Source organism: Fomitopsis serialis (genome assembly GCF_022376445.1).
Source record: "Fomitopsis serialis strain Sig1Antser10 chromosome Unknown B0H18scaffold_333, whole genome shotgun sequence".
NCBI classification, from domain to species: Eukaryota; Fungi; Basidiomycota; class Agaricomycetes; order Polyporales; family Fomitopsidaceae; genus Fomitopsis; species Fomitopsis serialis.
The window spans coordinates 1-14,076 of NW_025955293.1; the positions used below are offsets into that span (position 1 = coordinate 1).

The 14,076-nt window shown below is 53.8% G+C and overlaps 2 protein-coding genes across 2 annotated transcripts; both read right to left on the reverse strand.

Moving 5' to 3' along the window:
- Positions 1-19: 19 nt before the first annotated feature.
- Positions 20-583, reverse strand: B0H18DRAFT_1128687 (uncharacterized protein; the record flags this gene model as incomplete). Its single annotated transcript, XM_048035350.1, has 2 exons — positions 20-278; positions 347-583. Coding segments are annotated over 2 exons (496 nt in total), but the record flags the coding sequence as incomplete, so codon positions are not given.
- An 8,323-nt stretch (positions 584-8,906) lies between these two features.
- On the reverse strand, positions 8,907-9,741 carry B0H18DRAFT_1089192 (uncharacterized protein; the record flags this gene model as incomplete). Its single annotated transcript, XM_048032254.1, has 3 exons — positions 8,907-9,041; positions 9,476-9,693; positions 9,726-9,741. 3 exons carry the CDS (start codon positions 9,739-9,741, stop codon positions 8,907-8,909), a joined length of 369 nt encoding a protein of 122 aa, XP_047884960.1.
- Between the last annotated feature and the right edge of the window lie 4,335 nt (positions 9,742-14,076).

Sequence of the window (14,076 nt, forward strand, 5' to 3'; positions counted from 1 at the left end):
ATACGCCCTGAGCGGCGACTGTACGGATCGGGCGCCCACCAGAGCGCGATAGCATCCGCCGTGAGATCACTCTCCAGCGGCTTGTCCTCGAGGAAAGGCTCGACCTCGTCAGGGAGCTCGAAGTCGTCATCCTCAGCATCGTTGGGGCCGAAGATCGCGTCCTCATGGGGAACGAGTGGCGCATTCTTTGGTGTAAAGCCACGCAGCGAGATAGGATTGATGAGAGGGTCGAAATAGAACGCGGGCAGGTCAGGGTCATCAGTGCGAATGTAGACGTTCTTCGGTGTGTGATACAGAGATATGTGGACGGAACGAGGGAGGGAGTTATACAGATGGGGAAAGCGACCTTGTACTCAGTCCGGATTTGCTGTCGAATGATGACTTTGTTGATGTCGTTGAACTCGTTCCAGTCCTCATTGAAGCTGTCCATGTCTCTATACAGAGGCTCGAATTTCGGGCCGCCGGGAATCGCCATGTTGAGCGCTTTCGCAGTGAAAACCGACTTCTTGTCGAACAGGTAGCTCGAGTTGCCGTCTGTGTGATCCGACAAGAGTGTCCGACCGAGACGGTACAAGTTCGCCATGGCAGGCGCGCCGCGAGGACAAACAGCTGGTGACTCAAGTTCCATGGCCAAAGCCGGTAGCAAAGCCGGACTGGCGAAATTCGTTCGGGAGGACGTGAGCAGCACCGTCTCGTCTTCGAACGGGCAACCATGCTCACCTGACAGTAGCATCCCGGGCACCCAACCCGAGCCAACCACCATCCGCCCACGCACCCGCCCTCTCGCCCACGCCGCTCGCCGGACGGCGATTCGTCGTGCCTTCATCGGTCGAGGATGCCAGCCGGGTCGACCAGCAAACCACGAGAGGTGGTGAGTCCGGGAAGACGGGAGAAACGCACCGGATGCCGGCGTGGATCGAGGGCGGCGACCGTCGAGTCTGGAGCAGACCGGATGGGACACTTCGGACAGCTCCATCGGGAAGATAGAGAGCGGGAGACGAGTGATGAGCTCGGCAGGATGGGGAGTGACCGGGGTGTGGTCGAGGTCAGTACCGGGCGGGAGGAGATCCACGGGTGGAGGGATGCCGTTCGAGGCACATTTCGAGGGTGCCCGGATGCAAGTCGTCCTTGCCCATGTGGACCACGAGAGGACGCGATACACCGAGCTGCGAATGCAGGTGAGCAATACTGCTATGAACTGACTGAACAGGAAACGGGAGATATACTCACCTCCGAGCCTGTTACTTTCTCCCTCCCAAAATGTTGCGGCTGCAATTGCTAGCCGCTCTCGCACCGCGGCGGGTCGCTGAGCACGTCTGCGATTGAGCGTGCGCCGGGCGCGGTTGAGCGTGCGTAGGGCGCGGTTGAGCGTACGTAGGGCGCGGTTGAGCGTGCGCCGGGCACGGTCTGCGTCGTTCGCGGATAGCGGCGACAAAGGGATGCGAGGACGCACACGAGGCAACGGGATCACGTTGCAGACGAGGACGTTTGAGGTAGCAGCGGAGGCGATGATCTCAAAGCAGGAGGTGGTTATGGTGGATGCAGAGATCGCATCCCAGGTCGAGTTATGCACCGGAATCTGCGCGCCGCCCAGCGACCCTCCTGGGCTCGTCCTTCCTAAATTTTTGTTCGTATCTTGGAGCTGCTTTTGAGTTACGCATCATGTTGAAGAGACAAGGCAATACAGCGGGGATGATGCTGAGGGTGGTGGTGGATGTGAGAGTAGGAAGAGGGCGGCAAAGTCACCGCCGCCACTGTGAGGAAATGGACTAGTAGTGCCAGCCGATGAGAGTCACTGTTAGTCGTTCACATTATTCAGTGGTACCTACTCGATACTAACGGTACAGCCGGAGTGCATTTCGACCATTGCAAACGGTAAAGCCGCCTCCGGCCGGAGCTGTGATTTCCTCGTTGCAAACAGGCCGGCCGGACTGGTTTCTAACAAGCCGGCCGAGCATATCTCAAACCAGTTCAAACGGTCCGGCCGGTGTATCCCTAGCGCACCTATGTTCTGTCTGAACAGGGGGCCATTTAGTGTCTTGCTGGCAACGGACCGGCCGGGCAATAAGGGGTTTTAATTATAACAGATCAACCGGGATACTCTTTCTCCTATGGTAACGAACCGGCCGGGCAATGGGATCCTTCATTTGTAACGGGCCGGCCGGAGTGCATAATTCAGCAGTTGCAATGGGCCAGCCGGAGCATATGCTCCCTGGCTAATAACAGACCGGCCGGGTTGCATCATCTCTAGCTGGCAACGGAGCGGCCAGACCATTTTTCCACATTGATAGCAGGCTAGCCAGGCCATATAATCTAGCACTCCACACTGGTAATGGTCCGGCCGGGCAGTGGCACCATCCATTGGTAACGGTCCGGCCGGGCAACAGTATTGTGACCCAGTATTGGCTGGGCCAGTCAACAATAGACCATACTCCCTTAGAACAGCCTACTAGTAGCATGTATTATATGTCCACAGTGCATGCCCTATCACATTGCCTGAGCTGTTAGCTCACTGGCCAGCCATGCAAACACTGGCCGAGAGCATTCAAAAACCTTCGGCCTATTGTATTATGATACAGAGTGTGATTTGAATGATTGTATATGTAAGACCATCACTAATGGAGCCCAACATAGTGTTCCCACATTTTAAAGGGGCTTAGTGAAGCTGCCACCAGCCAAATTAAATGGCCGGACATCTCAAAACATCGGCCGGGCATTTTAGTTCATTGGCCGAAGCTTTTAATTCATTGGCCGAAGCTTTTTATTCATTGACCGAAGCTTTTCCTTCATTGGCCGAAGCTTTTTCTCACTGGCCGAAGCTTTTTCTCACTGGCCGAAGATTTTTATCACTGGCCGAAGCTTTCACTTCATTGGCCGAAGCTTTTCATCACCGGCCGAAGCTTTGGATTGACCGGCCGAAGCTTCAACTTCACCGGCCGGCGAAAACAGCCGGCCGGTGCGCAAAAACAGCCGGGCTATTGAATTACTATATGTGGAAATGTGGTATTGTCTGGGAGCCCTTCATTCACAGAGTCTAGTATCAATTTCCTAGTTTCCAAGAACACATAGTTAGGCCAGGATATGCAAGACAAGATTTACTACTCACAGGCTTCTTTGCAAAACATGTTATTCAATTCCTGAAGCCAATATTCTTTGCCCACACTGTTTGACAATCTAGAATGTGTTATCACAATGCATAGAGTAGATCCCCAAAAGTAATAGTCTTATTCTTTGAAGCTGAATGCAGGACAACAAATAAGGGGTATACAGGTATGGTATACATGTTGACTTCCTGCAGCTAATGTTCTTTCCAAACAGTGTTTTACCATCTAGAATAGTTCATTGATCCACAAGGAATCAGTCCTCCAAAGGAATAGTCTTATTCACACAAGCTGAAGGCAGCACAGAGTTAAGGTGAGGGTGGGTATATGGGTATACATGTTATACTGTGTTCACATCCTGAAGCCAATATGCTTTGCCCACAAGGTTTGGCAATCAAGAATGGCACAGAAACATCTACCCACTGTTGGTAATGGTCCGGCCGGCCAATCCTCATAGGAGATGGTCCGGCCTGTGCATGATCCCCTTAACTCTGTACCACATTCAGCTCATGTGAATAAGACTATTCCTTTGGACGACTCACTCCTTGTGTGTAAATGAACCATTCTAGATTGTGAAACTGTGTTTGGAATGTAGATTGGCTGCAGGAAGTCAACATTGTTTGACATGTATACTATACCTTACCCCTTATCTCATGTTCTGCATTCAGCTTCAAAGAATAAGACTATTCCTTTTGGGGATCTACTCTATGCATTGTGATAACACATTCTAGATAGTCAAAAAGTGTGGGCAAAGAATATTGGCTTCAGCAGTTGAATAACATGTTTTGCAAAGAAGCCTGTGAGTAAATCTTGTCTCGCATATCCTGGCCTAACTATGTACCTTTGGACACTAGGAAATCAATACTAGACTCTATGAATGAAGGGCTTCCAGACAATACCACATTTCCACATATAGTAATTCAACAGCCCGGCCGGTTTTGCCTGCCGGCCGGCCATTTTTGCGCACCGGCCGGCCAGTTTTGCCGAGCACCGGCTGTTTTTGCCGGCCGGTGAAGTAGAAGCTTCAGCCGGCCGGTCAATCCAAAGCTTCGGCGGTGAAGGAAAGCTTCGGCCAATGAAGTAAAAGCTTCGGCCAATGAAGTAAAAGCTTCGGCCAGTGAATTGAAAGCTTCGGCCAATGAACTAAAATGCCCGGCCAATGGTTTGAAATGTCCGGCCTATTGATTTGGCCCTGTAGGGACAACCTGGCTAATTTTATGGCCAGTAAAGCCAAAACCTGGGTGAGTGAAATCTCTGGCCAGTTGATTTGGCCAGCCAGTGGGGCTCTTTTGTGTTTTGCAGCTTCACTAGGCATCCCTAAGTCATGGGAAAATTATGCTGTGATCTACTAATGATGGTATACCCCATAGGTGCATAATACCACATATAGTATTTCAATAGCCCCCAGGGGACTGTGACTGGCCGGACCGTTTGAAGCAGAACAACTCCTGCCTGGCCGGCCTGTTTGTGGAGTCAGTTTGTTTAGGCTGGAGAACCCATCCTGGACCAGATAGATTTTACTCCGGCCGGTCCGCTTGCAATGAAAGGATTTTATCCCGGCCGGAACATTTGAAGTGGTGGGGCCTGAGTCCGGCCACTCTGTTTGCAACGTGGACCGGCCGGCCGCTCCGTTGTGTGTGCTAACCCTGCCCTCCACCCGGCCTGTTTGCAGTGATGCTGTATGGGTCCGGCCGGACTGTTGCCTCTACGACCGGACTGTTTACAACAGGTACATTGCCTCAGCCAAAAGCCCGGCCGGCCTGTTGCAAGCGGTGCATTGTTGCTAACAGTAGACCCGGACTACTCCGGCCGGAGGCGGCTCTACCGTTTGCAACGGTCAAAATGCACTCCGGCTGTACCGTTAACAGCGAGGTTTTCCACTGAATGGGCTCAGTCGTTGGGCAGATAGCAATGCATACGAGCACATTTCATTCCACATTACTAGTACATCAGGTCATTGTGATATTCATGATACGAGACAGCGCGGTACGAGGCGGCGTGATACAAGTACATCGAGGAGACTCGGACGAGGCCAGACAACTACGAGGCGACACAGCAGCAGCACGATGGTAACACGAAGACATTAGATGAGGTCAAGGAGGTCGTTGAAAGTGAGCTCCTTGTTGGCGCCATAGCCTAACTTGTTGCGAGCTTGCTTCACCAGCATCTCCTGCACGAACTCGAAGCTCTTCAGGTGGTCCGTAAACGACAGACGACTCTGTCAAATGAGATACTTGAGCATGTGCAGAGCCTCCACGATGCCTGCGCTGAGGGTGCACCGAACCGCGTCTGTCTGCCTGGCAGAGAAGACTCGCCCGCACGAAAGCGACGTCGCCTGGGTTGGAAGGTAGTCTAGAGCGATCAGGAAGACGGTCGGCCACTGAGTTTGCACGGTAGGCAGCTGAAAGTGCACTGAGTCCGCGGAATATCAGAGCTAATGTTAACTTACACTCCAGTATGCCAGAGCGTCGGAGAGCTCCGTCTCTGTCCCTCTTTCGAGCCAAAAGTGGTATTCGGCCTCGACAATCGCGTCGAGGGTGTTGCTAACAGGACCCACTGGCTCGTCCAGGTGACCGACGAAGATTTGATCGGCTGTTTCGTACATGCCGGGTAAATGGCGCACAGAGAGTTGCCGAGCCGCATAATCTCTCATCTGTACCGTAAATAACCCATTAGTAGGTACACTGGACAGAACAGCATTTTACTTACTTTATGCTTGACAATGTCGACGGCGTGTTAGTAGTAGTGCCTGTCCCAGTGCTTCCGGACGTGGTCGAGCTTCTGTTTGGGATGTACAACTGCAAAATGGCTTAGTAGGCTGGTGCACAAGGAGAAAATGTACTTACACATGGAAAGGATGCAGCTGTCGGTTAGATCCCTGTGGTTGTGGTACTTAATCGCGATATCCATCCCCGCCTTGATGATGCCTTGAAGATGTGGCCTCGCCGCTGCAAGCTTCTCCATGTTCGTCATATAGATCTCGTACAGCGGGATGGCATCAGCGAGCAGCGGCTGCAATCCTTCAGCCAACAGCATCTGCATGGTATGACCAGCCTGCGTACGGTTATCAACCGCGCTTATATGTGTTGGAAAAACGACCTACCATGAGCACGAGGCCCGTCTCTGTCAGCGCGTCAATTTCGGTGGTCGTCAAAGCCGGGTACGACCTCGCGAACTCCGGGTTTTTCTCCAAGAATATCTTGTATACCTAGATCGTACAACATCAGTATCTTTCGTCAGTGAGCAAAGAAGACTCACCTCTTGCATAGCCAAAACCGGATGATCATATTATAGGTACTGTCCCAGCGGTTCCGCCTGTCGACCGCCAAGATCTTGTCCTCGTGGAAGATGCCGGTCTTCGGGATGTCCACCCCAAGACCCGCATTCTCGACGATTGCGGCGGCATTGTGAACCGCAATCGAGGTTGCCCAAGAGTCGCGGCACTTAGGAGACGCACTGATAGCAACACAGATCGCCCTCGTCTTCGAAATGGCCGAAGTCTTCACGGCGTCGCCGCCGCGAGTGGCTGAGGATTCGGAGCCATCGTCGCCAGGAGGCTGGATGCCCAGGTAGGTGATCATGTTCTGGGATGAGCTTATCACTCCGTCACGCAGGCAATACATCTGGTCCTTGTTTGGATGGAAGTCACGACGAGCGATCGGGTCCTCATCGAACTTCTTCTTCAGCTCTTCCACCATCTCGTCATTGCGTTGGTCATACTCCATCATGAATCGTCCGACCTTATCCGATCAGTTACTAGATTACTTCGAATGAGACAGATGCGGTCACCTTGGATAAGATACCGGCGCGCTCCAGAACGAAGTGGACGGCATTTGCGAGGTTTACGCCTAGGTGATATAGTTAGAACATAACTAGATGTTTACGTTCGGACTTACCAGTACGGCTCCCTCGAGCCTCCTGATACCGACGACTGCTGACTCTAGCACGACATCCGTAGGGAATGCTCCTTTGGCAATCCAATGGCCGGTCACGCCGACGTAAGCGCGTCGGCCTGTAGGGTGCACACTGTCAGTAATGTCGCTCGAACCGTCGCGCATGCTTACCCTGTGCATTCCTGTCATCAAAGGTGAAGGATATCTGACCACGCGAGCGCTATCAGGAGTAAGCAATGAGGAGTTATTCAAACATCGTGATGCACCTACCCTAAGCTGTTTCTTGAGCTGATCGAATGTGCCGCCGATTTGCGCCAGAATCAGCGAGCGCGTCTGGTTGCGCTTCGGAATGTCCTCGTCGGCGACGTCGAGATTGAGCAAATGTAAGAGGTCTCGAAATTCAGGTTTCTCGACCACTGAGATCGCCTGATGTTGACGTCAACAACTGCTTCACATAACGAAAGAAATCGTATTTACCTGGTCGTGCGCGACACCCCAGTCCACGAGCTGCCTGTGGAACTCCTCGCGAGGATACTCCGCCACTGGATGATTCTGGTCGATATCCGCAGCTTCTTGAACTGCTGTGACTCCGTTCTTGTAGCTGGGCAGCATGTTCACCCAGCGCCCGGCCGCAGCCAAGCGGTTGTACTCGTCGCGGTGGTAGGCATCGAGGTGAGATCGAAAGATACTGTTACCTGTCTGCAGAGCGTAGATGTAATTGTGGCAAGTCCAGATTGACTTGATCTCGACACCCTTCTTCGCCACCTTGGTGATTGCCTTCTGATGCCACTTCCTGTTGCTGAAGTTAGCAGGACGACTATATACTAAAGCGCATCACTTACTCGCAGACGATGCAGATGATGTTGGGCTTCGGTGGTACGATGTCAGCGGAAATGACGGTGACAGACCTGAAATAGAAATTGATGTCAGGTACGTTCCCCATGATCACCGCAGGCTGCATCATGGCTGGACCACCCTGTAGTCCGCCCGCAACTGCATGATATGTGCCGACAGTGCGGAGGGCGGTCGGATCTGGGTTTCCGGTGAGCAAACAGGCGGTGCGGCCTGGTCGCTAGTCAACGTCGCCAGAGGTTGTTGCTGGGGCGTCGCAGCGACAGCTTCGTCCGAGTCCGTATCCTCGGCATCGGGAACTGCAGCCAGCGCAGGGCCCGGGTCACCCCTGCCACGACCGCGACCACCGCGAGGATGAGTTGGGTTGCCTCTGACTGGGAACACTTGTAGCATGCAGGGCGGATGGGATGCGACTTGTGTTGAGGACGCGGAGAGGCAGCTGAGTCTCTCCCAGGTTATGGCTGAAGACTGTCCTCATATACTAGGCCGTGTCCGCGGTCAAAACTTCGACACTACCATCCAAAGTGCTCACCGTACATTTGATAATCCTTCTGCAGATCAACCAAAGATATTGACGGCTGAGCCTGCTGTGATTCCTTTGATACCGGAAGCTGAGCTCACCGTGCGTTCCATGACCCTCCTGCAGATGACCCTCCTGCAGATCATCCACGAATGCAGCGTAACAGCTTGGAAATAGACACTTGAATATGCGGCGAAGTCGGCACGCGTCCTCGTGCATTCTGTTATAATTAGTAGATCCACGGGTGAACTGTACTCGCCTGCAGGTCTGCATTCGTAATGTTCATCTTTGTGCTCCGGTATTCGGGGAATGGCTCCGTTGTCCTATCGTGTCCCATCAGCAGTCGTGCATAGCAAATCCTTTTTTCACGCGAGAACGGGAAAAACGGACGAATGCTGCTACTTCTTCGGTAGTTCTCCACTGGGCCAGCTGACCCAAACGTGTCTGCTGTACGACAATCCATTGACGTGCGGGGTACCAAGTCTGCGAGCTGGAACGCATCAACATTGCGGAGATGCCATTGGACGTGCACATTGACCGTCAACTTCGTGAGGCGAAGGATCCCACAGGCAGATGGAAGGCGCTTCCGAATTGCGACTCGTTACGTTCCTTGGTCGTGAGCGATTTCACTGGCTTCAAGATCATGTTGTAGTCGAGGTGGAGGCAGTTCAGGTTCTGGTAAAGTACGTCAGTGACCACGTTGACCACACTTCCCGAGACAACGTACCTTCCGGTGGATGAGCAGGTTGAGCATGTTGTAACCCTGCCTGCAGACCTGCAGACCCGCCTCGACAGTCCAACCGTGTGGTTTGGAAGAACTTGGTCGCCTTGAGCTGCTTGAACAGGTTCTTCTTCAACATGGCCTTCTCCGGGCGTGTCTTGAGTTCGTTCAAGACGTAGCACTTGAGTAGAATTTGATACAATACGCGAACCTTGACTGCCTGGTTAGGAGGGCAGTGCTCGAGATACCAGTCCTTCACGAGCGGGATATCCTGCGCTCGGCGCATACGCCCTGAGCGGCGGCTGTACGGATCGGGCGCCCACCAGAGCGCGATAGCATCCGCCGTGAGATCGCTCTCCAGCGGCTTGTCCTCGGGGAAAGGCTCGACCTCGTCAGCGAGCTCAAAGTCGTCGTCCTCAGCGTCATTCGGGCCGAAGATCGCGTCCTCATGGAGTACAAATGGCGCGTTCTTCGGTGTGAAGCTGCGCAACGAGATAGGACTGATGAGAGGGTCGAAGTAGAACACGGGAAGGTCAGGGTCATCGGTGCAAATGTAGACGATCTTCGGGGTGTGGTGCAGAGATATGCGGACGGAACGAGGGAGGGCTTTTTACAGATGCAGGATAGCGACATTGTACTCGAGTTGCTGTTCATGTGGTCCGACAGGAGTGTGACCCAGCGGTACAGGTTCACTATGATGGGCAGCGTCAGGTCCCAATAGGTTACGGCGATCCGTTGACGTGCGGGGTGTCAGAAAGCGACTTTCCGTCGGGCGACTGGTATCTATCGGAAGCGGGTGTGGACTGGGAGATGTCAGCGTAAAAATGGTCAGATACTCACCGAGTCAGTGCCCATGTTACTCTCTCCCTCCCAAAATGTTGCGGCTGCACTTGCTAGCCGCTCTCACGCGGCGGCGGGTCGCCGAGCACGTCTGCGGTGGAGCGCGCGCCGGGCGCGGTCTGCGTCGTTCATAGATAGCAGCGGCGAAGGGATGCGAGGATGCAGACGAGGCAATGGTATCACGTTATGGACGAGGACGTTTGAGGTAGCAGCGGAGGTGGCACTGTAATCTAGTCAGGAGGTGGCCATGGTGGATGCAGAGATCGCGTCCCAGGTCGAACTTAGGTGACACTGAGGACTTAGGCATCGCAAACGGAGTAGAGACCGGACTCAGTTCGTAGAACTTGGGGTGCGTGGACCTTATGTAATCAGCCCTCGCAAACGCCGGCGTGCGTCCATCTCTCAGTCTCTGCGGCCCACCTTGCGGCATAGCTCCTTGTACACTCGACGCTTGATGCTGCGCCGCTCCTCTCTGTTTGCTCTCCCTGAACCTAGCGATGTCGAAGCAATGGTTGGCTCCCGGGGTGCGTTTGTCGGGTTATTGTGTATGTGAGGTCGCTGGTATCGAAGTGGAGGACGGTGAGAGGGCGAGGCGGACAGACAGGCTGTGGTCGATGACGGTGAGTGCAAGGCCATGTTGTCGAGAATCGTCGGACAGTTGACGCACTGCCTGGGCGTGTCGACCTGTCGTCCTGTGCCTGTACTCTTCTGGCGAGGAAGACATTCGGCGCTGATGCGCGCACAGACGACCGGACGCTCAATGAGGCTTTCTGAACCCTACGTTTCCTGTCCCCAGTTCCGCGACCTCGTCATTGCGAAGGACCAGTGCCCCTTGGCCAGAAGGACAATGCTGCCCCGGACTCCAATGTGACCTTGCTTACTCTTGCGTGAGTAAAAACTCGCTATGCACAACTGCTGATGGGACGCGATAGGACAACGGAGGCCATTCCCCGAATACCAGACTGCAAGATGAACATAACGAATCCAGAACTGCAGGCGAGTATGGTTCACCCACGAATCTGGTATTGCTGACAGAGAATGAACGAGGATGCATCCCGACTGCGCCGTACATTCAAGTGCCTATGTTTAGCTGTTGCATTGCACTCTTGGATGATCTGCGGGAGGGTTATGGAACGCACGGTGAGCTCAGCCTCCGGTATCGAAGTAATGCGCAGTAAGCTCAGCTTCTGAAACCTTTGGATGATCTGCAGGAGCGACGATTATCGAACGCACGATGAGCTCAGCTTTCGACAACTTTGGTTGATCTGCAGGACAAGTATCGAGCGCACGGTGAGCCGACTTCCGACGGTAATGTCGAAGTCTTGACCACGGACACGACCTGGTATAGGCGGACAGTCCTCAGCTATAAAACCTGAAGGAGATCTCTCCGTGTCCTCACCTCAAGTCACATCTCATCTGCTCCTGTCTACTGCTAGGAATGCCACCGAGAGGCGACCCAGCTCGTCCTCGCGGCGGTCGTGGTGGTCGCGGTCGTGGTGGTCGTGGCAGGGGTGACCCGGACCCTGCGCGGGCTGCAGTTCCCGAGCCCGAACCTTTCGACCTCGACAATGTATCGGGTAGCTCGGACGACGAAGCTAGAGCCGCCCCGGCTCAGGTCGTTGCGACTTCCCAGCAACATCCTCTGATAACGTTGACTAGCGACCAGGCCGCACCGCCTGTTCGCTCACCAGAAACCCGACTCCAACCGCCCTCCGCACTATCGGCGCAGATCATGCAGTGGCGAACGGGACTACAGCCCGGTCCAGCCATGACACGCTCTGAGGCTAGCAGGGGGAGCGTACCTGATATCAACTTCTACTTCAGACTCGTCACTCCCACTATCTCAGATAACGGACCGCCAAAGCCCGCCGTCATCTGCATCGTCTGCGAGTAAGTGATGCGCTCTAGTATACAGTCGTCCTGCTAACTTCAGCGACAGAAAAGCGCATCAGAAGGCAGTCATCGAGGCGGCGGAGAAGGGCGTCGACATCCAGTCGATATGGACGTGCCACAACTACATCTATGCTGAGAAGACGAGTAACAGTCCGCTCCGATCCCATCTCGATGCCTACCACCGCTACGAGTACGCCGGCTTGGCTGCGATCGGGGTGAACATGCTGCCCAGCTACAAGGACCAAGTGAAGGCAGCGCAAGAAGTTGCGGATATCGACCAGAATTATCCGGTGGTGGAGTATTCTCGCGAGGAGTTCCACAGGCGACTCGTGAACTGGGTGGTCGTGGACGACCAGGTCAGTACGATTTCTCTCGTTATGTGAAGCAGTTATTGACGTCAACATCAGGCGATCTCGGTGGTCGAGAAACCTGAATTCCGATACCTCTTACGTCTGCTCAATCCCAATCTTGCCGACGAGGACATTCCGAAGCGCAACCATATGCGCTCGTTGATTATGGCGCAATTCACGCGCACATTTGATCAACTCAAGATTCAGCTCACGGTAGGTATCACACGATGAATGAACAAGGCACTGCTCACCCTCCTGATAGCACTCGCGCGGTCAGGTATCTCTGACATCCGATGGTTGGGATACTCAAGGTGAGCACGCACAGCAATCAAGCGAGTACATCACTGACAGTGCGCCCTACCAGCTCGACGCGCTTATGTCGGTGTGACGGGCCATTGGATTGCAAAAGGAGTGCTGCCTACGGATCTTGTGATGAAGTCAGCAGTTGTCGGTTTTAGGAGGCTCGAAGGGAGCCATACTGGTAAGTCCGAACGTGAACACCTAGTTACTTTCTAATTTTATCACGTAGGCGTAAACCTCGCGAATGCCGTCCACTTCGTTCTGGAGCGCGCCGGTGTTGTATCTAAGGTAACCACATCTGCCTTATTCGAAGTAATCTAGTAACTGATCATATTAGGTCGGACGATTCATGATGGACTCCGCGACAAGCAATGCAAAGATGATGGAAGAGCTGAAGAAGAAGTTCGACGAGGACCCGAACGCTCGTCGTGACTTCGACCCGAGTAACAACCAGATACATTGCTTGGGCCATGGAGTCAACCGAACCTCGCAGACAATGATAACTTACATGGGCATCCAGCCCCCTAGCGACAATGGCTCCGAATCCTCGGCCACTCGCGGCGGCGACGCCGTGAAGATCTCAGTTGTTTCCAAGACAAGGGAGATATGTGTTGCCGTTCGTGCGTCTCCTAAGTGCCGCGACTCTTGGGCGACCTCGATTGCGATTCATAATGCTGCTGCTATGGTCAAGAACGCGGCGCTTGTGGCGGGCATCCCAAAGATCGACATCTTCAAAGAGGACATGATCTTGGTGGCCGACATGCGGATCCGCTGGGATAGCACGTACGTTATGATCATGCGGTTTTTGACGATGCAAGAGGTGAGTTATCTCTGCGCACTGACGACAGATACTGATCTTATATGACATAGGTATACAAGGTGTTCTTGGAGCAAAACCCGGAGTTCGCGAGGTCGTACCCACCTCTGACGACCACCGAGAATGACGTGCTGACGGAGACGGGCCTTGTGCTCATGGTAGGTCATTCCTCCAACCCACATGAGCGCGATTGACAACCCTATGCAGGCTGGTCATAATATCCAGATGGTGCTGGCTGGAGAGCGGCAGCCGCTGCTCGCCGATGTCATACCGCGGTACGAACTCTATTTGACGAACATGGAGAGGCTCGCGGAGCGTAGGCCGCATCTTCAAGGTGTCATCCAAGCCGGTTTGGATGTCGCGATCAAGTACTACAAATACATGGACCTGACCGACAGCTACATCCTATGCATGTGTAGGTACATTCCGACCTTATTGACTAACCTGCTAATCCACTTTCTAGTCGTACATCCGAAATACAAGATGGATCACATGCACGACCACTGGGAGCAGCGCTACTACCAGCGTGCCATCGACATCGTCAAGAGTAAAGTAAGTAGACCACTATTCTATGTAGTGTGGCTACTAATGCGACATTTGCGGTGCAGATGCGGGTTTACGCGGCTCGGCGACCGCCTGCACGTCGAGCAGGACCTTCGCAGCCGCAAAGGCCTCAGGCGTTGCGCAGCATGTACGAGGCAGCTGATCAAATTTTCGTTGGTAACCTGGGCGACGACGAGCCAGCGGCCCCTGCTCAAAGCGCCCTTGACGCGACTGTCGAGACCGAAT